The sequence below is a fragment of the Schistocerca gregaria genome, chromosome 2, assembly GCF_023897955.1.
Source record: "Schistocerca gregaria isolate iqSchGreg1 chromosome 2, iqSchGreg1.2, whole genome shotgun sequence".
Taxonomy (NCBI): domain Eukaryota; kingdom Metazoa; phylum Arthropoda; class Insecta; order Orthoptera; family Acrididae; genus Schistocerca; species Schistocerca gregaria.
In genome coordinates, this window is record NC_064921.1 from 838504494 (window position 1) to 838531183 (window position 26690).

General features: G+C 43.2%; 2 protein-coding genes across 3 annotated transcripts in view; one reads left to right on the plus strand and one right to left on the minus strand.

Annotated features, from left to right (window-relative positions):
- Positions 1-1002: 1002 nt before the first annotated feature.
- LOC126335193 (TCF3 fusion partner homolog) overlaps positions 1003-26690 on the plus strand; it is a 35072-nt gene continuing 9384 nt past the window's right edge. Inside the window, exons 1-3 of one of the 2 annotated variants that reach the window (XM_049998196.1) lie at positions 1003-1312; positions 1400-1470; positions 14103-14247. In XM_049998196.1, the coding sequence (XP_049854153.1) occupies positions 1190-1312; positions 1400-1470; positions 14103-14247 (339 nt within the window). In that variant the 5' untranslated portion in view covers positions 1003-1189. The remainder of the gene's footprint in view (positions 1313-1399; positions 1471-14102; positions 14248-26690) is intronic. The other variant, XM_049998197.1, reaches the window with a different exon arrangement.
- The window catches only part of LOC126335192 (hydroxyacylglutathione hydrolase, mitochondrial), a 113456-nt gene continuing 100756 nt past the window's right edge, over positions 13991-26690 (minus strand). The window contains exon 7 of the mRNA XM_049998191.1: positions 13991-14185. The gene's annotated coding sequence lies outside the window, so the exon portion shown is untranslated. The remainder of the gene's footprint in view (positions 14186-26690) is intronic.

Genomic DNA, 26690 nt, shown 5'->3' on the forward strand with positions numbered 1-26690 from the left:
GGAGAAGATATAAAAACTTTAAGGTTCCCCAATGACATTGTAATTCCAGCAGGAACAGCAAAGCACTTGGAAGAGCAGTTGAATGGAATGGACAGTGTCTTGAAAGGAGGATATAAGATGAACATCAACAAAAGCAAAACGAGGATAATGGAATGTAGTCGAATAAAGTGGTGCAGAGGGAATTAATTAGGAAATGAGGCACTTGAAGTAGAAGATGAGTTTTGCTATTTGTGGAGCAAAATAACTGATGATGGTCGAAGTAGAGAGGATATAAAATATAGACTGGTAATGACAGGGAAAGCGTTTCTTTAGTCATGTATGGAAGTGAAACGTGGACGATAAATTGTTTGTACAAGAAGAGAATAGAAGCTTTTGAAAGGTGGTGCAACAGAAGAATGCTAAAGATTAGATGTGTGATCACATATCTAAAGGGGAGGTATTGAATAGACTTAGAGAGAAGAGAAATTTGTGGCACAACTTGATTAGAAGGGATCGGTTGGTAGGACATCTTCTGAGGCATCAAGGGATCACCAATTTAGTATTGGAGGGCAGCGTGGAGGGTAAAAATAATAGAGTGAGACTAAGGGATGAATACACTAAGCGGATTCAGATGGATGTAGGCGGCAGTAGGTACTGGGAGATGAAGAGGCTTGCACAGGATAGAGTAGGATGGAGAGCTGCATCAAACCAGTCTCTGGTCTGAAGATCACAACAACAACAACTGCAACGGCCACTTTTTGTCACTGTAATTGTATTTCAGACCTCAGAAACAAAATAAAATTTTGTTAATGTCAACTCTCGAATGTACGAAAACACACTGTATGCCATTCAGCAAGAAGAGTCATCTCGCGAAGAAGCCAACGTGCGCAAGTAAGTAGACCCGGTTCTGCTTTCATTTCTACGTACGCCAGTTGCACCGACGTTCGATTTTAGGTGTTTACATAGTCATCTATACTTACTTATGTCAGAGTGTACTTATGACACATGCCCACGTAAATTCCGCACATGTGGACGGGCCTCTATCGATCTGTGTAGCAAACTCACAGGGGAATATCTTTCATCCAAAGCAATGCACTGTTTGTTTACTGTCTGTCACGTAGTTGTCACAAGTAATACAAATTTGGTTTTGTGTATTCCATAGTGGTATTTGTGAACAAGTGAGTTCTTTTGCTGAATTCTGCTGTGAAACATGATTGTGCCACCGTCAAACGCAGTTTCTGATGATTCAGAAGACGACGTTGAAAATGCTGAAGTAGATATCTACCGCAGGAAGTATCAACTTCTGTTGGAAAGGTGTGAAGTATTACAGCAAGTAAGCATTAATATTTCAATAATTTTTGGAGTGAAAGCACGTGATTCGTGAATTTAACTTTGAAAGGAGCATGTTGTATCTTTTCAGGATAATGAAAGATTGGTGCATAGAATTCAGCATGTTAAGAGGATGCTGCGGAGGTACAGGAGGGACAGGAAGTAAGTAGATAATTTATATATTTCATATTAAGTATGCATGAAATCAGCTTTTGCATTCTATTGTAGTTTTTCATTAGTCTGGTTCTGCTAATTAAAAAAACTTTTTTAACTTACAAGTATCAACATTTCATATTTCTGTAAAAATGTGTGACTTAATAGATATACCACGTTTAACATAGAAATAATTAACCAGTAACACGAAGAAGGAGAACTTAAAAGGGTATCAGACGAAAACTAAGATAAAAAACCCGTGGATCTTCATAAGTGTTTTTGTCGTTGTTGTTGTTGTTGTCGTCTTCAATCCTGAGACTGGTTTGATGCAGCTCTCCATGCTACTCTATCCTGTGCAAGCTTCTTCATCTCCCAGTATCTACTGCAACCTACATCCTTCTGAATCTGCTTAGTGTATTCATCTCTTGGTCTCCCTCTACGATTTTTACCCTCCACGCTGCCCTCCAATGCTAAATTGGTGATCCCTTGATGCCTCAAGACATGTCCTACCAACCGATCCCTTCTTCTAGTCAAGTTGTGCCACAAACTTCTCTTCTCCCCAATCCTATTCAATACCTCCTCATTAGTTATGTGAAGTGTATCCTACTTATTTACAGAGAATAGTTACAAACAGCATTCAGATCTTCTGATGAAACACCATGCCCGATTGAAACTACATCTTTTTATGTGCGAGTGAAAGGCAAAATTTACAATGGAAGCTGCATACAGTGTATTTTTAACAAACTATTTAAAAAGCTTTTACATTTGCATGTAAGCCTATGTAATTACGAATACTACAAGCTGTTCTAATGTACCATAGAGCCACTCTGCAGACATGTATAGGATGAAGTAAATCAAAGATAGCCTACTTCATTTATGTTTTTTCGTTTCTTGAGTGTATTTAATACGGCCAAATTATATTCCTTAGATTATCCGTTAACAGTGCCTTTACAAAGTTGGCAGCTGTTGTGTTGCTGTTTCTGACAAATTTTCACTCTGGTATAAATCATTCAGGATTATGCACATGCTGTGCAATCTGTCGTATGGTGTTTCTGTGTAGCCTGTTATATGTATATTGTCTAGGTGTAAACAAGATGAAATGTCCTGTGTTTTAAGTACATACCTGTATGAATGGTAATCTACAAGACCAGTAACAATCAGTCACAGTCCATTGTAGTTCTGTAGTCGTGCTGTCAGTTGAACCTTGTACGGTATTTGTTTTTTCACCTGGAATTCTCCTTTAGTATGTTGTCCCAAATGAAAATAAATCAATACCTAAGTAAGCTGACTTAGAGAAAGCTTTTGACAATGTTGACTGGAGTACTCTCTTTCAAATTCTAAAGGTGGCAGGGGTAAAATACAGGGAGCGAAAGGCTATTTACAATTTGTACAGAAACCAGATGGCAGTTATAAGAGTCAAGGGACATGATAGGGAAGCAGTGGTTGGGAAGGGAGTAAGACAGGGTTGCAGCCTCTCCCCGATGTTATTCAATCTGTATATTGAGCAAGCAGTGAAGGAAACAAAAGAAAAATTCGGAGTAGGTATTAAAATCCATGGAGAGGAAATAAAAACGTTGAGGTTCGCCGATGACATTGTAATTCTGTCAGAGACAGCAAAGGACTTGGAAGAGCAGTTGAATGGAATGAATAGTGTCTTGAAAGGAGGATATAAGATGAACATCAACAAAAGCAAAACAAGGATAATGGAATGTAGTCAAATTAAGTCGGGTGATGCTGAGGGAATTAGATTAGGAAATGAGACACTTCAAGTAGTAAAGGAGTTTTGCTATTTGGGGAGCAAAATAACTGATGATAGTCGAAGTAGAGAGGATATAAAATGTAGACTGGCAATGGCAAGGAAAGTGTTTCTGAAGAAGAGAAATTTGTTAACATCGAGTATAGATTTAAGTGTCAGGAAGTCATTTCTGAAAGTATTTGTATGGAGTGTAGCCATGTATGGAAGTGAAACATGGATGATAAATAGTTTGGACAAGAAGAGAATAGAGGCTTTCGAAATGTGGTGCTACAGAAGAGTGCTTAAGGTTAGATGGGTAGATCACATAACTAATGAGGAAGTATTGAATAGGATTGGGGAGAAGAGAAGTTTGTGGCACATCTTGACTAGAAGAAGGGATCGGTTGGTAGGACATGTTCTGAGGCATCAAAGGATCACCAATTTAGTATTGGAGGGCAGCGTGGAGGGTAAAAATGGTAGAGGGGGACCAATAGATGAATACACTAGGCAGATTCAGAAGGATGTAGGTTGCAGTAGGTACTGGGAGATGAAGAAGCTTGCACAGGATAGAGTAGCGTGGAGAGCTGCATCAAACCAGTCTCAGGACTGAAGACCACAACAACAAGTAAGCTGATGTATCACTGGCAGTACAAAGTTGAGCAGTTACAGCTCCCTTGCTCGTATGTGAAGATTTCCAGATTCTAGTGGCTGTTTGCATTCTGTTTTACAAAAAAGGTTTCAGAATGTCCACTAATGAATAGTATTTGAATCTACTAGCTACGTTGCTAGTTATGTATGTACAAATCGTACCCAAGCAGAGAAACCTGTTTACATTTTACAGCCTTTGAAAAGCAATGGGTGTAGTATTTGACATTTATGAAGTATTATTCACATTTGCACATTGATACCTCAATTCACAGTTAAGCCTATCTCTGGCCATAACTATAAAAATATCTATAACCTTTGTGTATGGATCAAAATGCTGAAAATCCTCATTGGAATGGGAATGGAAGAAAAATATAGCTTGAAAAAAAAACTTGATACTTGAGATAAATTTAGTGTGATACACAGTGTCTGCCAGGAAGCTATTCATATTCTGAAACTACATTACTGAAGTAATTAAATTAAATTGATGAATGATGACAAACATTTCTTGTGAGGAATCTGCTTCTGTTAAGTGACAGTATATGCCTAAAAAGCAAGTGTTGAGTCATTGAACAATATTAATAATGTATCTTATATGCTTCCTGTTCATGGTGCCACAGCATTCACCAGAAAGAGTAGTTGGTAGTTGCATAACAGCAGGAGCAGAGACAGGCAGAGCTTCAGTAAGGTTAAATTAAAAAAGTTATTGTTCATTTGCTTAAACATAAATCTGCACTGTAGCGTCAATTATTAACCATTTAAAATCTACCAAAAATCCAGATCTAATGCCAGAAGTACAAAACATTTGTATTTAAATGAATAAATACATAAATTTTGAAAATACTGCATTTTTAGAAATATGTCTTTTATTCAGTACTCCTTGAAATGAGACGCATTATTTGTATTTAAAAGTGTAGGTAACCACAGCCATGGTTCATATGCAACCAAAAAGGCTGAAAACTATGTTGGTGAAATTATTCAAACCTGGAGACTGAATGAGAACATTCATATAACCCTGAAATAACCATAAAAAAAATTCATATAAGTTGGTTGACATATATTGAGTGAAAACTGTCATATCTGGAGATTGAGTGAAAATATTAATATAGCTGATGTAGTGCAGAGACTAGTTTCATTCAACGTTTAAAATAAAAGAGAGAGAGAGAGAGAGAGAGAGAGACATTCAACTGGCCTGTTGTTTGCCCCACTGCTACAAGCAGATCCATTAGATTTATGTAGACAGTCATTGCATACTCCTTGAAACATCAATTTAATTAGGTCACTCAAAAGTGATAGCTGTTCTGGTTAAGATGTTGCCTCAGCCAAAACTCCAAAATCTTATATTGGCTGCTTTACCCCCCTTATTTTCCTTTGTAACCTTTTGATAATCAAGGTGTAGCATATGTTTATGAATGTGGAGACAAGCAAGTTATAGCCACATCTCCAGCATTTTTTGAGAATGTAGTTTACAACAGAATATTTGACCACTTCTCTGTTAATAAGCTATTAACATCAGCTTCGTTTCACATCCATAAAGTCTTATCTACAATTAATGTACTGTATGGTCGCACAGAGTTCTGGTAGATCTTGACAAGAAAAGTTCCACAAGTAGCATTTTCTGTGATTTTTATCAGATTTTTGATAATGTAGATGTAAAATGTATTGGGGGAAAATAATTAAAATGTCATGGTGTCAAATGGGTTCCTCTTACATAGATTTGGTGATATAACAACCAGAAAACTGGAGGCCATCACCCCCTACAATTTTTGGGTCGACTGAAGCTTCCTATCCCACCCGTCAGCTTTGACCCGTGATGTAAGGCTGTTGTGATGTGTGACGTCACGACGGCGCGGAATTTAGTTTGTGAGAGTGCCATGTTTGTAGGTGTCGTTTTGATGTGATCGGTGGTGCTCTCTGGTGGTGTGTTAGGTGATGTTTTTGGTTTATTTTGTGAGTGTGGCGTCGTGTGTGAATTTTGGTAAATTGCTTTTTTTATGTCTTTGGTAGGTATGGATATGACTGACCAGAGTCAACAGTTTTCGGTTGTCGACTATGATGGGGGACAGTGAGTTGTCTCTAATAAAATTTCTCCAACTATTCAAATTTTTGGATGACGTCGTGAAGTGTTCAGTATGTTGTGAAGAAATGAGGCTGGCTTAAAGTTCCGACGTGTCAGACCAGGGACGGCTGTATGTGGAGATGATGTAAGGATAACAGGTCAAGGGAAGTGTTCGATCCCAGTGTGTGGCTTTGAATGTTGGTATTGGTATCGGGAGATGTTTTAGAGCTATATAGGTCAAGGGAAGTGTTTGATCCCAATTTATGGGATCGGGAACTGCTGTTGAGGTATATAGGTCAAGGGAAGTGTCCGATTCCAGATAATATTGTGTTTAGTGGTATTTGGGTAGTTTTTTGTTGTCCGTTTTTTTCTTCATTTTGCGTGGTTTTGTATGAGGGTGGGTGTCCAAATTTGTTTATATTTAGTTTTCCCCCACCCAAAAACCCCCTATTTCCCGCACTTGTCCCGTTAGTGTCATTAGGCTTTTTGTGGAATGTGTGTGTGTGTTTGTTTTTCGATGTATTTTCGTCCTCATAATGTGTACGTAACGACTTTATATGTGCCATATTGGAATCGTGGTTTATGGCCGTTTCCACCATATTTGTGACATCATGGGTCAAAGCAGACGGGCGGGATCGGATGCTTCGGTATTTCCCAGTTTTCCCCTTTGCTCCTCCTATATACATACACTGCAACGTTCATGGCAGAAGGTATATAGTATTGTACCATTTGTTAAGAGTTTTTTCCCCATTCCAATCACATATGGAATACAGAAAGAATGATGGCTTAATTGCCTGTGACCACGATAACATGTCTAATCTTGTGTTTGCGGACCCAGTGGGTGCAGTTTGTATGGAGCATAAATATATTTCTTTGCGTAGTACTTCCTCTTAAAACTTAGTAAGTAGAATTTTGCTAAATAATCGATGTGTATCTTCAAGTGTCTGCAATTCAGGCTTTTCAGCATTTGTGGCTCTCCCATGAATCAGGCAAATCTGATCTATTCATGCTGCAATTCCGTGTATGCTTTTAATACCCACAATTAGTCCTATTTAGTGTTGGTACCACACATGTAAACAATATTCATAGATGGCACCTTAAGTCTTTTGTAAGTAGTTTCCTTAGTAGATTGATGGATTTTTCCCAGTATCGTTTCAATGAAGTGAGGACCATCACCTGCTTTACCTATAACTGTGCCAATGTGATTATTGTGCTTCATGTCCATACAAATTGTTACACTCATGTAATTGTCTGAGTTGACTGATTCCAATAGTGACTCATTGATGATACAATCATAGTATAGCACTTTTCTGCAATTTGTGAAATGCGCAAGTAACATTTCTGAATCTCAGTTGCAAGCTGCCAATCTTTGCTCCACTTTGTAACTTTATCAAGGTTTGCCTCCACAGTTTTGCCCTTTTTTCATACCTGAATGCTTTGATCTATGGCTTTCAGGGTGTCATGTGAGCAAAGTGTGATTTGGGTTTCACATGACCTCTGTTTCCAGAATTCATGCTGTTTATTATGGAGGAGGATGTTCTGTTTGAGATACATTATGTTTGAGATTAGAAACTGTTCTACGATTCTACGCCACATGGACAGCAATGAGACCAAATGAGAATGAATCACTTCAGCTACCTTTCTTGTACACGAGTGTGACCTGTGTTTTATTCCACTCTCTGGTGCACAGTTTTTTTCCTGATTGGTCTGTGGTCTGCTGTGGTTAAACTGGAAGCTAACTCTGCCACTTATTCCATGTAGATCTGACAGGGATGCCTGGACACTTCACTGTTATGCCACTGACTGCCTCTACCAGAATTTCTTTGGGTTTTGTGAGAGGTGGTTTGATAAGATTGTGATATGATAGTCGTTGGAAGTGTCTCACATTGCTGCCCTTTTTGATAGCCAAACATATTTCATACAGCATCTCTTTCTGTTAAGCGGTACTCACTGTTTATTTACAAGTTTACTTACAGTTAATGTATACCATGAAGAGTCCTTCCTTTCATGATCTACTCTACTAGGTGCACATCTATCACGTGCTTGTTCTTTTAAGCTTGAGACACAATTCCTCTACATGCTCCTGCTCAGAGGTAAATGCTTTGAGATGATTTTTTGTATATGACCTGGCCGCCTCTCTGTCTGGATTGTTGAACATTTAAATCTTACTATTGGTTTTAGGTACCATTTGTATTTTAGTAATCATAGTTGCTACTGCTGTCTACAGGTTATTGATTCTACTTTCAAATGGCTTAAATGGTTCAAATGGCTCTGAGCACTATGGGACTTAACGTCTGAGGTCATCAGTCCCCTAGAACTTAGAACTAGGCTACTTAAACATAACTAACCTAAGGACATCACACACATCCATGCCCGAGGCAGGATTAAAACCTGCGACCGTAGGGGTCGTGCAGTTTCAGGCTGAAGTGCCTAGAACCGCTCGGCCACACTGGCTGGCCCAGTTTCAAAGAGATCACATCTGTTTGTTGCTGTTCTTGAGAGTTATTTGTTCCAAGTAATTTTCAGAAAAAGGAGTCAATACTATTTTGAGTATCTTGTCATGCTGACCACTTATAAAACTGTAATAGTATTAAACTGTTGTGGGGTGGTTAGTCTCTTCCAGTAATGACAGTGTGATAGGGAACATTCGTGTTAGAGGGTTGAGGGATTCTATAAACTTTTATGTTTGATCCATGGGGTGAGAATGGTGTCTAATAGAAAGAAACAATTTTATAATGCCCAAATGATCTCACTTGCATCTTCAGTTTTTATCTAGATGAATCTGAGTTTCTTGTCTGCTGCCATAAATACACCCCATCCTTTTCCATTGACTTGTCCTTTCAATGTATACTTAGATCTAGCCCAAAAATTTCACTGCTATCGATGCTAGATTTCAGTTAGCTTTCAGTATTTAATATGTGAGTCCCACTGCTGTTTAGGATTGCTTCAAACTCTTTATCTTTGTTATGAATGCCTCAGAAATCGATCACTGGGATTTCAGTAGTGTCATCTGTAGTGTGCATTTCTTTGGGTCTTACACTAATACTTAGTGTCTTCTGTCATTATCTAGACTGAATGGATAGTCACCTAAAAAAGGAGAAAAAAACCTTGAGAGCATACCACATGAAGGGCACCCTCTGATGAATAGTGGCTACCTGATGCATTTAGTTTCCACCCTGTACACAACCTAAATCCTGTGGTGGGCTATGAACACAGGCTAGGGTTTTGCCAGTGGTTTCTGTGATGTTTTGCTTGAGATCCTGGATTCACCACCATTGTGTTGTTTACCAACGAGTGCACCTTCCATCGGGATGGCCTTTACAACAATCGAAACGTTCATTACTGGGCAAGGGGAAATCCTCACGTCGTGTACATCCACGGACACCAGCAACAATTTTTGCTCAACATTTGGGCAGGCATTATGGGTGGCAATCTGATTGGGTTGGTCCGTCAACATCCTCGACTTACCAGGCAAATTACCTTCACTTTTTGCAAGAAACGCTACCCAGCCTGCTGGAATGTGTTCCCCTTGACATACCATGTAGGCTTGTGGTTGCAGCATGATGGGGCACCCGCACATAACAGTTGTGCTCTACACGGATATTTAAATGAACTCTTCAGTGGCCAAGTGCTCGTGGGGGCCATGTCCTACGAGCACCTCTGCCTAGAGGTGCTCGTAGGACATGGCCCCCACGAGCACCAGACCTTGCACCACTGGAATTTTTGTTGTTGGGATTCTTCAAGGTTCTAGTCCACCCACCTGGATGCAAGCCACCTAGGAACGAAGAGGAATTAATGGGTCGCATTCAACATGCCGCCAGTCACATCAGAGCAATGCCAGGAATCTTTGAAAGTGTTTGACATTACCAAGCTTGTGCCACGTTAGAGGGTCACCAGTTCGAGCACCTGCTTTAAGTAAACAACATCCTAGCTACAAAAAATGCACTTTCCAGGGCCGACACAATTTGTAAGAGACTTTCTGTATATGAACTGGTAGCTGTTGTTTGGTTTGTTCCCAGTACGTCTTGTCATGAAACCACAATTGTGGTTAGTCAGTCAGTAAAATTGTACTGCAGTCAGCCTCATTTGCTGGTTCTCTAAATTTCCTCAAAAGCGATTCACGAAAAGAATGCCTCCTTTCCTCTAGAGACTCCCACCCAACTTCCTGAAGCATTTCCATAACACTCGCATGACGATCAAACCTACCAGTAACAAATCTAGCAGCCCGCCTCTGAATTGCTTCTATGTCCTACCTCAATCTGACCTGATAGGGATCCCAAACGCTTGAGCAGTACTCAAGAATAGGTCGTATTAGTGTTTTATAAGTGGTTTCCTTTACAGATGAACCACATCTTCCCAAAATTCTACCAATGAACCAAAGCGACTATCCGCCTTCCTCGCAACTGCCATTACATGCTTGTCCCACTTCGTATCACTCTGCAGTGTTACGCCCAAATATTTAATCGACCTGACTGTGTCAAGCGCTACACTACTAATGGAGTATTCAAACATTACGGGATTCTTTTCCCTATTCATCTGCATTAATTTACATTTATCTATATCTAGAGTTAGCTGCCATTTTTTACACAAATCACAAATCCTGTGCAAGTAATCTTGTATCCTCCTACAGTCACTCAACGACGACACCTTCCCGTACACCACAGCATCATCAGCAAACAGTCGCACATTGCTATCCACCCTATCCAAAAGATCATTTATGTAGATAGAAAACAACAGCAGACCTACCACACTTCCCTGGGGCACTCCAGATGATACCCTCACCTCCGATGAACACTCACCATCAAGGTCAACGTACTGGGTTCTATTACTTAAGAAGTCTTCGAGCCACTCACATACTCGGGAACCAATCCCATATGTTCGTACCATAGTTAGGAGTCTGCAGTGGGGCACAGAGTCAAACGCTTCCCGGAAGCCAAGGAATATGGTATGCATATTATATTCATCCATGGTTCACAAGATATCATGTGAAAAAAGGGTGAGTTGTGTTTCGCAGGAGCGATGCTTTCTACATTCGGATTGTACCGCGAGTGCAACTGCCTTTGCTTCCCGAGCATTCTCTGAATTGCACTGTTAAACCACGGTGGGTCTTTTCCATCTGTAACCCACTTTTTCGGCACATACTTTCCCAATGCGTGATTTACAATGTGTTTAAAATTTGCCCATAATTCTTCCATGTCCATCGTACTGGAAGTAAATGAAGTCATTTCATTTACTAAGTGGGATGCTAACAACTGCTTATCTGCTCTTTCTAGTAAGAATACCCTCCTAGCCTTCTAGACCGACTTTAACTTTCGTAACCATAGTCGTAGTAACAACATCTTGATCACTAATTCCTGTCTCAAAACTGACACCGTCGATGAGGTCTGGTCTGTTCGTGGCTACCAGATCTAAAATATTTCCATTACACGTTGGATGTCAATTTAGCTGCTCAAGACAGTTTTCAGATAATGTATTCAAAAGTAATTCACACGACGGCTTGTCTGTACCACCTGTAATGAACCCATAGACATCCCATTCCATACTAGGTAGACTGAAGTCGCCTCCGGCTAATATAGCATGATCCGGGTACTTCTGTGACACAGCATGTAGACTCCCTTTGAATAATTCTAGAACTGTCACAGTGGAACCTGGTGGCTGGTAATAACACCCCTCAATTAACTTTATTTCCCCTATCCCTGTTAAACATGTCCAGATAACTTCACAATCACACTCTACTTCGACCTCAGTAGACACAATATTTTTTGTCAACTGCAATGAAGACACCACCTCCTATGGTGTCTAATCTGTCTTTCCGAAACACGTTCCAACCCTCACTGAATATTTCAGAACTTACTATCTCAGGGTCCAGCCAGGTCTCAGTCCTGAGAATAATTTGCACGCCACGCGCTTCCTGGAGAGCAGTAAATTCAGGAACTTTATTCTGAACACTCTGAAAATTTACTACTAATATCTTGATAGCTGAAGTGTCTTTATACTAAGCGCGTCCTGATTTCCCAGCCTGCATGTCGACTGGTGAGTGTTCATCAGGACACCTCGCACTACTGCCTAGCCTAAAAAAACCCATGTGCATGCCACAAGTACTCTGCTACCTGAGTAGCAGCTTCCTTTGTGTAGTTCACCCCTGACCTATCTAGGGGCGTCCTACAATTCCCCACCCAATAGCGCAAGTCTAGAAATCTGCATGTACAGAGTCGACGAGGCCTCTGGTTGAGACCCTCCATCGGGCTCCAAACCAAAGGACCCCGATCCACTCTGGGAACGATGCTGCAAATAGAGAGCTCTGCTTGCACTCTGCATGCGAGGCCAGCGGTCTTCACCAAATCCCCCAGCTGCCCTGTACAAACTGAGGATCCCCTCAGAACCCAAGCGACAGGCATCATTGGTGCCGATGTGAGCAACTACTTGCAGACGACTGCACACCGTACGCCCGATAGCCGCAGGCAGGGCCGCCTCCACATCTTGGATGAGGCCCCACGGCAGACAAAGCAAGTGCACGTTGGATTTCTTGCCAGCCCTGTACGCTATTTCCCTAAGGGGCTCCATCAACCGGCCAACGTTGGAGCTCCCAATAACCAACAAGCCTTTGCCCCCGTGTGCCTGCTCAGGCCCTGCTGAAAGAGTGGCCACCTGCCCACTGACAGGTTGAACGGGTGAGGCCAACAAGCCAGCCTCCACATTGCCCCTCCGCCTCGAGCGATGCGAACGTATTGCAGTCCTCCACTCACCCTGAGGTTAGGGCAGCCCCAACGCACCGGGTATACTAGAAGGTGCCTCGATGGCTGAGTCAGCGGACGCAGCAAGCGACACCTGGGGTGTCTCAAGCGATGCACCAGACCCTCCACCGTCACTGCAACTCGAGGAAGCAGCCTGAAGGCAGCTGATCGTGGCTAACAGCGCACTCAGCTGCTCACGAACCGCGGCTAGTTCCTCCTACGTCCGCGCACACCCTATCCATCCTACTGCTAATATCTAACGACTCCGCGAATTTATACTCTACAGCTATCAATAAGCAATATTGCTCCTCTCAAGTACGAGAATACGCAAGGATTTTATGTAATTAAATATGCAAGCCCACAAACACTCGGAAAGAAATTAAGGATCAAACTATGAAACAAATATGAAAGCTAAATATGTGACCCGCTACTGCACTGCTGCTGCACTGATACTTCACCAGCGGCTGCTCAAGGCTCACTGGGCTGTGTCAAAAGCGCACTGGCTGTCTAAAACAAACAACTGACTGACTAACCACAATTGAGGAAATTTAGAGAACCAGTATTTGAGGCTAACTGCAGTAAAATTTTACTGCTGCCAACTTACATTTCGTGAAAGACCACAAAGTTAAGATAAGAGAGATTAGGGCTCGTACAGAGGCATATAGGCAGTTATTTTTCCTTCGTTCTGTTTGGGTGTGGAACAGGGAGAGAAGATGCTAGTTGTGGTACGAGGTACCTTCCGTCATGCACCATATGGTGGATTGCGGTTGCAGAGTAGGTATGTAGATGTAGACTGGATGTGTTGAGACCCCGGTGGACTCGCTCCCAGTCCCCCCCCCCCCCCCCCCCTCCCCCTCCAGAATGGAAGGCTAGCATGCTACCACCGACTGTGCAGGCTACCTTGGATAAATTGCGATCTCCAGCAGGCCAAGTACTCGCGGTCATGCATTGCCAGAGCATCCAGCAACAGGGCAATCCTGCTACCAAGTTTCTGTAGTTTAAAAATTGTGCATTGTTGACCTACACAACACTATTAGTTTTAGTTCCTACTGGAATCAGCTATCCATGGTTAAAATTTCGTGGCAAAATTTTTCTCCACCATGTGTATATCAATTCTAAAGCAGAAATCTGCTGTTAGGAATCTTACAACAGAAAAGGTAAAATTTTTTATAACTACAGCAAGACTAAGATAAACTACTACAGTGAAATTTTTGTTTTGAGAACTTACGCAAGTCACAGTACAGAATGCAAAAATTAACCATTGAGTTAGTAATGTATAAATGACTTTTATTTGTACTTCTTCCTTTTTAAGCAATAACGTTGTGTATGATAGATGAGTATAATAAAAACCTAAAATATTAGGCTTTAAATTTATTTTCTGCAGCTACTTATTTATTTACAGGGTAAGGCCATTCACAGTTCTAAGAATTTAAAGGTTAATTTTCTGAATATAGAGTTTTTTCTTCAGATTTTTGATGGACTGTCTTGACCAGCATGGAGATAATTGGCGGAATGCATACCTTCAACTTTCATTAGATGAACCAAGCTCTTCTGCAACAGTTAAAACGGAAAAGCATCAGTCCAAAAATATAGAACGGACACCTTCAACAAAGGTATAGCCCATATTTTCTTATGACAATGAGCTTACAAAACTATTATCCATAACAATACACTTATGAAAGTATGATTGCTAACTTTGACACATATGTATTATTATAAGTTTTATTCTCTTTCTGACATGACTGAGCAGAGGTCTGATTTGTATTGTAAATGGACTGTGATATTTGATTGAATTTCTGCTCACTCAAAATTAAGTTTGCAATGGTGTCTGTATGATGTCTAGGGGAATTATGTACCTAACTTTTTTTATTATCATTTGTAAAATCCACACTTTGGAACTGAATGCATAATAAGCAGACTAATACTTATGTGGACCATATTCCATAGACCTCTAGAGGAATCTGTCTAAAGTTGTCCAAGATATGATGGTGGAGTAATATAATAAGTGCCAAAAGTAACTGTATTGTAACAAAATGTAATTGTTTTCACATTATTTTCAAGATTTCCTGTGAAGAGTTCAGAATAAATCTTTAATTTACGTTAGTGTAAGGTATAATTAAGGACATCAAACTTCCTCATGTACAGCAACACAAAATCAGCGGTAATTAAGAAGTGTAATGAAATTTGATATTTTCCCTATTGACATGCAAAAATTTACTGATATTGGTAAATTACTAATTATTCGATGTCGAAATTGGATCTTGACCTTTCTCTTGAGGCTTGGGTTTGTATATAACATTATAATGACCATTATTTTCCTCCATATGCAACTGCTGACCTAGGTGTAACATTAACCAGTAACAATTTAATTCCCTTATTTCACATTCCTTATCCTTTACCACAATAAATTGTACCAAAAGCAATGATCTTCAATACGGTATTTCAATTGTAAACTGCACATTTTTGTGGGGCGCAAGTATAAATACAAAAACCATCAAATAAAATATGTACTTCAGCTTTGCCAATGTGTAAATCAGCCACAGGAACTACTACATTAAAGCCACACCATGTGCTCAGGTGACATGTGGCCTGTAATTGATTAAGTGCTGTGATGATCTCTCCTTTGGCAAAAGATATCAGATTAGTCCCCCCATTTGTGTCTGTTACAGGGGACTACAAAGAGGGAGGTAATCATCAGCGCAACCAATGGAAGGGTAACATTCTGTGAGTCAGAGCATAGAATGTCAGAAACTTAAGTGTGGTGGGGAAGCTAGAAAATATGCAAAGAGTCAAACTAGATATAGTGGGGATCAGTGAAGTGAAATGGAAAGAAGAGATGGATTTCTGGTCAGACGAAAATAGGGTCATATCAATAGCAGTATGAATTGTTATGAATAGGAAGATAGGGCAGAGAGAGTGAATTATTGCAAATACTTCAGAGATAGGGTTGTTCTCATCAAAATTGAAAGCAGATCAACACCAACAATAATAGTCCAGCCATACATTCAATAGCCTAAGCATAAGATGAAGAGATAGAGACAGTGTATGAGGATCTGAAATGAGTAATTCAGTTTGTAAAAGGAAATGATAACCTAACAAACATGAGGGATTGAAAAGTGGTAGTAAGAGAAGGAACAGCAAAAAGAGAAACAGGAAATTATGGGCTTGGTAGTAGAAATAACAGAGGAAGACCAGTGGAATTTTACAGTGAATTTCAGCTGATAATAGTGAATACACTGTTCAAAAATCATGAAAGGAGGAGGTATGTTTGGGAAAGACCTCGAGGTACGGGAAGATTCCAGTTAGATTACATCATGATCAGACAGTGAATCTGAAATAGGAAACAGATTCGTATGACAATTTAGTACTGATGAAGAGAAGGCAGAAGCTGGAGAGATTCATCCAGAAGAACAATTGTGGAAGGAAATGAAATACTGAGGCTTGGCGAGATATGTTTGATGTTCTCTGGGAGTAAAGATACTAGGTAATGAATGTAATGAATGTAATGAATACCACATTAGGCAGTTTAGCTGAAGAGGAATGGACGTCCCTAAAAATGGCAATTACATGTTAATATATCTCAAAATAAAGATGATGTGACTTACAAATCGAAAACGCTGGCAGACAGACAAGCAGAAATACAAAGAAGGTAACTATGAAGAAATGTTCCAATTAATGAAGGAAGATGGATATACAAAAATGTGCAGTGAAACTAGAATACAGAAATATGTCACTTAGGAATGAAATAAATAGGAACTGCAGAAAAGCCTAGGCAAAATGGTTGCAGGAAAAATTTGAAGAAATCAAAACAGAAGTGGTTGTCAGAAGAAATGATTCAGCATAGAGCAGTCAAAAAACAACCTTCAGTGAAATTAGAAGCAAGGGTGTCAGCATTAAGAGTGGAATAGGAATTCCACTGTTAATCACAGAGAATAGAGTGAGTAGGTGGAAAGAGTTCATTGAAGGCCAGTATAAGGGGGAGGATTTGTCTGATGACATGATTGAGGAGAAATAGGAGTCAATATGTAAGACAGTGGATCCAGTATTAGAGTCAGAGTTTACTAGAGCTTTGGAAGTCTTGCTGTCCAATAAGGCAGAAAGGATAGATAACATTCCTTCAGAATTTGTAACGTAATTGGGGGAAGTGGTTGTTTTTTAGAATCTGAGGATGTAGACATATCATCAGACTTTCAGAAAAATACCAGTCACACAGTTTCCAAGATAACAAGGACAGACAAGTGTGAGAATTATCATAGTCGGCTTTACATCTCAAGCATCCTATCTGTTGGAAAGAATAATTAGCTTTAGGAAAGGTAAGGGCACAAAAGAGGCAGTTCTCAGATTGTGATTGATATTGTAACAAGACTTAAGGAAAATCAAGACATGTTCATATATTTTGTAAGCATTCACCAATGCAAAATAGTACAGGATGTTCGAAATTCTGAGAAAAACAGGAATAAACTATAGGGAAACATGGATTAATATACAGCATGAACAAGAACCAAGAATGAAATGCTCAAATTAAAAAGGGTGTAAAACAGGGATGTGATCTTTCACTCCTGCTCGTCAGTATATACATCGAGAAAGCAATAGCAGAAATAAAAGAAAGGTTCAGAGTGGGCTTAAAGTTCATAGTGAAAGGATATCAGTGATAAGAGCTGGTGATGGCATTGCTATATTCAGTGAAAATGAAGAAGAATTATAGGATGTGTTCAACAGAATGAACAGTCTAACGAGTACAGAATAGGGTCTGAGAGTAAACCAAAGAAAGAAAAAGGTGATGAGGAGGAAAATCAGAAAACTTAGTTGATCTCTAAACTTAACATGAACATTATTTACTGTGAAGTAGATGGAGTTAAGGACTTCTTCTATCTTGGATGCAAAATAACAGGTAACTGATAAAGCAAGGGCGACATATAGAGTATATTAGCACAGGCAAAGAGGGCATTGCTGGGCAAGAGAATTTTGCAATTGTCAAACATCAGCCCTAATCTTGTGAAGAAATTTCTGAGAATTTATGTTTAGAGCACAGCATTCTCTGGTAGTAAATAATGGACTGGGAAAACCCAAATAGAAGAGAATTGTAGCATTTGAGATTTGAAGCTACAGAAGGATGCTGAGAATTAGGTAGAATTAAGGTAAGGTGTGAGGAGTTTCTCTACAGAATTGGCACAAAACACTGGCAAGAAGAAGGGACAGAATGATAGGACATGTGTTAAGACACCAGGGAATAACTTCCATGGTACTAGACAAACTCTTAGAGGGTAGAAACTGTAGGGGAAGACATAGATTGGAATGCAGCGAACAGATCATTGAGGACAGAGGGTGTAAGTGCTACACTGAGGTGAATAGTTGGCACAAGAAAGTAACTTTTAGCAGGCTCCATCAAACCGATCATAAAGACTGATGACTCCAAAAAAATCAACATGGTGTCCTGCATGCTGGGTTTTTTTCTATCAGCCAATCAGACCTTGGCCTACACCACAGATAGGCTGCAAACCATGGGCATCTGCAGAAATTTATCCAAGGATGGTGGGACGAGGGAGAGAGGGGAAGCTGCTCAATTATTTTTAATGTAACGGTTTCCATGAATTGAATATAATAGAGGGAAACATTACATGTGGGAAAAATATATCTAAAAAACAAAGATGATGTGACTTACCAAACAAAAGTGCTGGCAAGTCGATAGACATACAAACGTACACACAAAATTAAAGCTTTCGCAACCAGCGGTTGCTTCTTCAGGAAAGAAGCTGGTTGCAAAAGCTTGAATTTTGTGTGCATGTTTGTGTGTGTATCGACCTGCCAGCACTTTTGTTTGGTAAGTCACATCATCTTAGTTTCCATGAATTTAAAGATATGTCATGCACCAAGAGCTAAATTTGACAGGAAGTATACTAAATGTATAGTACCTTTAACAATTCATATTTGTCTATTCAGTACATTTTTGAATGTAAATTACTTTGAAACCTAAAAGCTAGGCCTACAATATTAGTAATGTAAAATACATCTTTTATATTATTATGAATGTCACCTTCCTAAGTTGATTATCTTTATTTACATTCTATTATAAATAAATCAAGCATACCTAACAAGTTAGGAAATATATTCCTACTCTATTGCCAGTACCAGTAATGTTACGTTGTCACTAAAAATTAAAGTTTTGAAATAGAAAATGAGTCATTTTGGTAGATACTGTGATGAAATATATATTATTTTGTTTGCTTGCAGAACTTTACATAGGATCATGTTGATGGATTTATTGGGTTTTTTATGCCTTCTCTTTTTGTAAAGTTGACTTAATAATTTAAGGTGAACATTATATGTTATGACTGCAGATTGTTTTCATGACTCAGGGGAAGCATTCGAATAAATGAATTTAGCAAAGTTTCCAAAACCACAAGCAAATTATTGGCTGATACAGCTTACTTAATAGTCTAGGACTGAACCAAGATGGGCCTTTTCTCCCCAATTAGAAATGATGTCCATCTATGGCAGCTGGATGGAAAAATCATGACTTTATGGCAGCATGTTTCTTTGTCTTCCATTCCATAAAATTTGACATGACTCAAACCGCTGGGGTGGAAATTCCATACTTTTTTCTCTTTTATGGGGTAGAGAATAACTTTCTTTTTCCAACTGTTTGACTTGGGTCCACATTTGAGCACACCTATAATGTTCTTCAGGGTTTACTAAAATTGTTTATCTGTTTGAAACTGGATGTAATCCCACCAGGCTGTAACAGATCTTGGTTTTGAATGGAAAAAAAGGTTAACTACCATTGTCATTTGGGGTGTTGAGGACAGATGTTAGCAAAGTGTCATACAGCCAGGTTTACATTTACACTTATGTGGGAGTAGAGAAGTGACACACACTGAATGCATCCATATTTCGACCGAGCCTTTTCCGCACCTCGATAATGGCTGTACAAGGAAGCAATAGAGGGGGGGGAAAAAAAAAAAAACGGGAGCACTATTTTGACAGTATTGTGTGGAAGTTCATATCAGCCTTGACTTCAGGACGGTGTCAACAGTGCTGCTACACCGAGAAAATGACAATTTCTTGTGAACAGTGTGGCAGATGGGTAAACACTATCTGTGTGCAATCGGTGAAGTCACAGTATTTTCTCTCATGCTCACCAATGGGAGATCTGCATTTTAATAAAACTGAAGAGATATATTTCTAGAAACCAGTGAGAATTCAGTAATGAATTAAAATTCTGCACACCAGGTTATGGGAGGGGGCAAATGGCCCCCTTACCCCCAGCTCTCCACCACCTCTCCCCTTTGTGGATACCTATGCTGCTACTGCAAAATTGATTTTACAGCACAGTAATTGTAAGTATAATTACATAGGCTTCCGCAGACAGAGTCAGTCAACATAAAAGTTTTCTGAGTATGGCACCACATCATATTGTATAAAACTACTGCTGGAGAAAACAAATGTTTCGCCCATGGTTGCAGCGGCCTTCTTCTGGGTCTACTGGTGCATTCTACCTATGCTGTCCCTTATATTTTGTTATTACTGTTCACTGCCATTACATCATAATTTTAAAAAGATTTTTTATTTCATTGGTCACTTAAGGAAGAAGAGGGAACTTTATTTTAATAGGTTACTGCGGTGGAGGGAAAGCATAACCTCTGTTATCTATTGGCTCTTGTATTGTGTGCCATGATTGGTGATTACCAGCAAATGAGAAGTTGGTTCCTGTTTACTAAGTGCTGGATGTCAGCCGCCCAGCGGCAGTTACTCGCCAGTAGTGCTCGCACCTCGTGTTGATAGTGTGGTCTATTGGTCTCTGATTGCTGGCAGCCGAGATGGGGCTGAGTCCATCCTCTCTATTCACATTCTTAGGGTGTTTAAGTATTTCGATGGCCTCTCTGATTTTGTGTTTTGTCATAATGGCTGCTTGGCCAACACACAGGCTTCGCTAAATTTTATTTCTTTCACGCAATCTTGTTGATGTTCTGCCACTGCAGATTTGTTGTGTTGCCCTAGACGAATATAGTGCTCATGTTCCCAAACTAGTGTTCCTATTGGCCTGCCAGTCTCACCTATGTATGTCTCTCCACATTCACATTCCACCTTGTACACACCTGCAGTGTGTAATGGATCCACCCTGTCCATAGTAGAGCCTAGCACATCGTGGGTCCTGTGACCAGGTTCTTCAGTGAAGCCTGTGTGTTGGCCAAGTAGCCGGTGATGATGAAATGCAAAATCAGGCTTGCCCCATCTTGGCTGGCAGCAATCAGAGCCCAACAGACTGCACTGTCAACACAAGACACGAGCACTACCGACATGTAACTGGACACACCAGTAGACCCAGGAGGAGGCCACTGCAGCCATGGCCAAGGCGTTGGTATTTTCCGGCAGTAATTTTATAGAATATGATGTGGTACCATACCCAGAAAACTTTTATGTAAACACGTTGAGTGTTCTCTTTTACTCCAAGACACAAATTTGTGTGATCTCAGGGTGTTCAGTGCTGTGATTGAGTTGTGGAAGCAGACCCAGCAGGTGCTCCCCCTGCGGGTTCAGGGGTTAGAATAGGCCCGCGGTATTCCTGCCTGTTGTAAGAGGTGACTAAAAGGAGTCTCAAACTTTTCGGCCTTATATGATGGTCCCCTGTTGGGTTTGACCTCCATCTCTCAAAATTTTCCGAAGAGTGAGCCGATTGGGGAAGGGCGCCTTACTTGGTGCATTGTGGCATTGTGTCCATCTTGTTATCAGACCTTTCGCCAGCTTATACACCGTTGAACTGCAGTCCTGTCCACTCTCCATCTCTTGGGCATGACTCTTTTTCTGCGTGCAGATAACACCTTGCACTGTGCAGTGCCTCTTTCTGCACCGACGGCGACCATGGACCACATGTTACCTAACATCCAGCACGGTAGCCAGTCCGTTGTGATGGGGCCGCCATGTACCCTGTTGGTTGTAGCCCCCTGACAACACAGGGATCGCTCTACTGATGCCTGCGCCGTTAACTCCCCACATATGCCAAGGAGTAGATGCCTATCCTCCTGGGGTATCGGGACTCCCGGCAACAGCCATCCTGCCAGGTGGCTCTTGCTGTGGCTGGGTGGCGCCCGTGGGGAGGGCCCTTGGTCGGAGTAGGTAGCATCAGGGCGGATGACCCGCAATGAAGCGTGGTACATCGTCTCTCGCTGGTGGCCAGCCACCAGCAGTCTCTAAGCATTCTCGGGCTCAGTTTAACGCTCAAAAGTACGATCCGAAAATGTTCCCCTCCCTGGCCACACCGTGGGAGGAACATAAGTCTCAGGATGGCAGTAGCAGTTAATCGCCCCGCTTCTTAGTTTGTACGAGGGTTGATGGGGAGCCTTTTCTCTCCACAAAGCCTCAGTTCTTCATCAAGCATTTAGAGGACAAGTTTGGGGAGGTGGAGGGCTTGTCAAAAATGCGGGTCAGTCCTGATACAAACGGCATCCTCTGCCCAGTCACGACGGTTACTCGCTTGTGATAAGTTGGGGGATGTTTCCATTACGATCACACCCCCATAAGAGTTTAAATATGGTCCAGGGAGTTATTTACCATAGGGATCTTCTTTTGCAGTCTGATGAAGAGCTGCACGCCAATTTAGAGCGCCGAGGTGTACATTTCGTCCGGCGCGTTCATCGGGGTCCGAAGGAAAATCAGATTGCTACCGGTGCCTTCATCTTGGCCTTCGAAGGGGATACATTACCGGAAAAAGTCAAGGTGATGGTCTACCGATGTGACATTAAGCCCTATATCCCTCCCCCGATGCGGTGCTTTGAGTGCTGGAAGTTCGGCCATATGTCTTCTCGCTGCACTTCCAGCCTCACATGTCGAGATTGCGGACGCCCATCACATCCCAATACTCCATGTGCCCTCCCTCCCATCTGTGTCAACTGCGGGGAGCACCATTCACCTTGCTCGCCAGACTGCCGAATTTTCCAGAAAGAGCGTAAAATCATGGAATACAAGACCCTGGACCGACTAACCTATACTGAGGCCAAGAGGAAATACGACCGACTCCATCCTGTGATAATGACATCTTCCTACGCTGCTGCTACAACACCTGTGCTAGCCCCGTCTGTTTCTCAAATTGTGGCCGGATCGACGAGTAGTAAAACTCCTCCTGCCCCCTCGCCAGTGGGGGGCTCTACCCACCGGGTTGCTCCTGCGCCACCTACCTCAGGAGCAACGCCATCCCACCCATCGGGGACGTCCGTCCCCACTTCTAAGCCGGAGAAGTGTCCAACTTCTTCGGCTTCTCACGCTCGCAAGGGGTCCCTTGGGTACCACCCTTCCCAGGTTTCCGCCAGCGAGAAGACTGACGACCGACAATGGCGTAAGTGCCCGCAATCAGCTGGTCGTAGGGCTTCACGATCCTCCTCCGTCCCGGAGACTGAATCGGTGAAGCCCTCCCAGCCAGTGCGACCCAAGGAATGGCGTGAGAAACCCAAGAAGAGCTCTCAGCCCAAGGAACTCGCGGTGGCAGCCATCCCACCACAACCTTCCAGCTCTGCGTCTGAGGTTGCGGTGGAGATTCTGGCGTCCGCTGAGGACCTCGATCTCGCCGGTCCATCAGACGCCATGGAAAGCACTATCACAGGTGCTAAATCGGAGGCAGTGACCCAGCGGCGCAATCTCCCTTCCCAGTCCCGTTCCTTTCTCAGCCATGGACAACACCATCCTCCAGTGGAACTGCAGCGGTTTCTTCCACCATCTAGCTGAGCTCCGCCAACTTATCTGCCTTCACCCTTTCCTCTGCATTGCTCTGCAGGAAACTTGGTTTCCAGCAATGCGAACCCCCGCCCTCCGTGGCTATCGGGGTTATTATAAGAACCGGGCAGCTTATGAAAGGGTGTCTGGTGGCGTCTGCATCTATGTCCTGAACTCTCTTCACAGCGAGTCTGTACCTCTCCAAACACCTTTAGAGGCTGTCGCTGTTCGGGTGTGGACGCCACAGGTTGTTACCGTCTGCAGTCTTTACCTTCCACCAGATGGTGATGTCGCGCAGCTTGTCCTGGCTGCTCTGATAGCTCAATTGCCTCCACCTTTCCTGTTACTGGGCGACTTTAACGCCCATAACCATCTGTGGGGTGGGTCAGTGGCAACAGGTCGAGGCGCCATCGTTGAGCATTTATTGGCGCAGCTCGATCTCTCGATCTTAAATGATGGTGCCTTCACACACTTCAGTGTGGCGCATGGCACATACTCCGCCATTGACCTTTCGATCTGTAGCCCTAGCCTCTTACCATCTGTACAATGGAGAGTGCATGACGACCTTTGTGGCAGTGACCACTTTCCGATCTTTCTGTCACTGCCACAGAGTCAGTCTTCTGGGCGCCCTAGCAGATGGGCTCTGAATAAGGCTGACTGGGACTTGTTCTCCTCCACTGCCGCTATTGAGCCTCTCTCAACCGATGCCATTGATGCAGTGGTTCAATCGGTCACCACCGGCATCGTTACTGCCGCCGAATCTGCCATTGCCCGTTCTTCTGGGTCCCTTCGGCGGCGGACTGTGCCTTGGTGGTCGCCTGAGATCGCTGAAGCGATTAAAGCTCGCCGGTGGGCGCTCCAGCGTCACAAGCGACATCCCTCAATCGACCACCTTATCACCTTCAAACGGCTGCGTGCGCGAGCCCGCTGCATTATCCGCCAACGCAAGCAGAAGTGCTGGGAGTGGTATGTGTCCACCATTGGCCTCCATGTCACTCCATCGCAGGTCTGGGCAAGATTCGCCGCCTCTATGGCTATCGGACCCCTGTCAGTGTCCCTGCGCTCTCACTGAATGGAGCAGTTTGTACTGACTCCGACGTCATTGCAAACCGCTTGGCAGAGCACTTTGCTATGAATTCCACTTCTGCCAACTACCCCTTGGGCTTCCGCTCCATTAAGCAGCGGATAGAACGTCGGAGTCTTTTTTTCGCACTCACCATCCTGAATTGTACAATGTTCCATTCAGTGAGAGGGAATTTCGAAGTGCCCTCGCCGCTTGTCCTGATACCGCTCCTGGGCCAGATAGCATCCACTCTCAGATGCTGAAACACCTTTCAGTGGACTGCCAGCGACGCCTCCTCGATCTTTACAACCACATTTGGGTCGAGGGTGAGTTTCCGTCGCAATGGCGGGAGTCTTGTTGTCCCCATTCTGAAACCAGGGAAGAACCCTTTGGAGATGGACAGCTACCGTCCCATTAGCCTCACCAACGTTCTTTGCACGTTGCTTGAACGGATGGTGAGCCGACGCTTGAATTGGGTACTGGAGTCTCTAGGCCTTCTGGCTCCGTCTCAGGGTGGGCTCCGTAAAGGCCGCTCCACTGCTGACAATCTGGTGAGCCTGGAGTTGGCCATCCGTACTGCCTTTGCCCGCCGTCAGCATCTGGTTGCTGTCTTTTTCGACATTCGGAAGGCGTATGGTACGACATGGCGTCATCACATACTTACTACGCTTCATGGATGGGGTCTTCGGGGCCCTCTGCCGATCTATATCCGCAATTTTCTGTCGTATCGTACCTTCCGCGTGCACGTCGCAGCCTCATATAGTTCCTCCCAAGTCCAGGAGAACGGTGTGCCACAGGGTTCTGTTCTCAGTGTGTGTCTGTTTTTAATAGCTATTAACGGGCTCGCTGCAGCCGTGGGAAATACTGTCTCCGCTTCCCTGTATGCTGACGACTTCTGCCTTTACTACAGCTTTATTGGCATTGCAGCTGCTGAACGTCAGCTACAGGGTGCAATCCGCAAGGCGCAGTTTTGGGCTGTAGCGCATGGTTATGCATGCGTTATGCATTTCTGCCGGCGACGCACTGTTCACCCGGAGCTGCGGCTTTATCTTGATGGCGAGCTTCTTAAAGTGGTGGAGTCACATAGGTTTTTGGGGATGGTTTTTGATGCCCGGTTGACTTGGCTGCCTCATATTCGGCAGCTTAAATGTGTTGGCGGCATCTAAATGCTATGCGATGCCTGAGCCACACCAGGTGGGGTGCCGACCGATCTACTCTCCTACGGCTTTACCAGGCGTTAATCCAGTCCCGTCTGGACTACGGGAGTCTGGCTTATGGCTCAGCATCCCCATCTGCGTTGTGGGTGCTGGACCCAATCCTCCACAGCGGGATACGCCTTGCCACTGATGCCTTCCAAACCAGCCGTGTGGACAGCATACTTATGGAGGCAGGTGTCCCTCCACTACGGTTACGACGCCAACAATTACTGGCTGCTTATGCTGCCCATGTTTTTAGCTTGCCCGGGCATCCAAATTATCGTGTCCTCTTCCCGCAGTCAGTCGTTCATCTGCCAGAACGTCGGCCCCGGTTGGGTTGTCCGATCGCCGTACGTGTCAAACAGCTTCTTTCCTGGCTTGGGTGTTTCCCTGTTCCACCTCCTTTCCGGGCCCCTCTGCATACACCCCCGTGGTGTGTGTGCCTCGCCCTTGCCTTCGGCTCGACTTGGCACATGGCCCGAAGGACTCAGTCCCTCCGGAGGCCTTCCAATGCCACTTTTATTCCATCCTGGCCACGTATCAGGGCTCTGGCGTTGTCTACACCGACGGTTCGATGGTTGCTGGTTTCGTTGGTTATGCGCTAACTCTAGGGGACCGTTCTGAACAATGTTCGTTGCCGGCTGGCTGCAGTGTTTACACTGCTGAGCTGGTCGCCATCTTTCGTGCCCTAGGGTATATCCGCTCCTGCTCAGGTGAGTCCTTCGTTATCTGTAGCGATTCCCTGAGCGGTTTACGAGCTCTCGACCAGTGTTTCCCTCGTTCTTGTCTGGTGATGGCTATCCAGGAGTCCCTGCATACTCTCGCCCATAGCGGCAGGTCTGTGGTCTTTGTTTGGACCCCAGGCCATGTTGGTATACCCGGCAATGAAACTGTTGACCGCCTGGCAAAAGAGGCCACCAGTGCGCCATCTCTGGAGATTGGCCTCCTGGCGGCTGATTTGCGGGCAGTCTTACGCCGCAAAGTTCTCTCGTTTTGGGATGCTGAATGGCGCGGTCTGACCACCCCTAACAAACTCCGTGCCATCAAGGACACGACGACTGTGTGGCGGTCATCCATGCGAGCCAACCGCAGG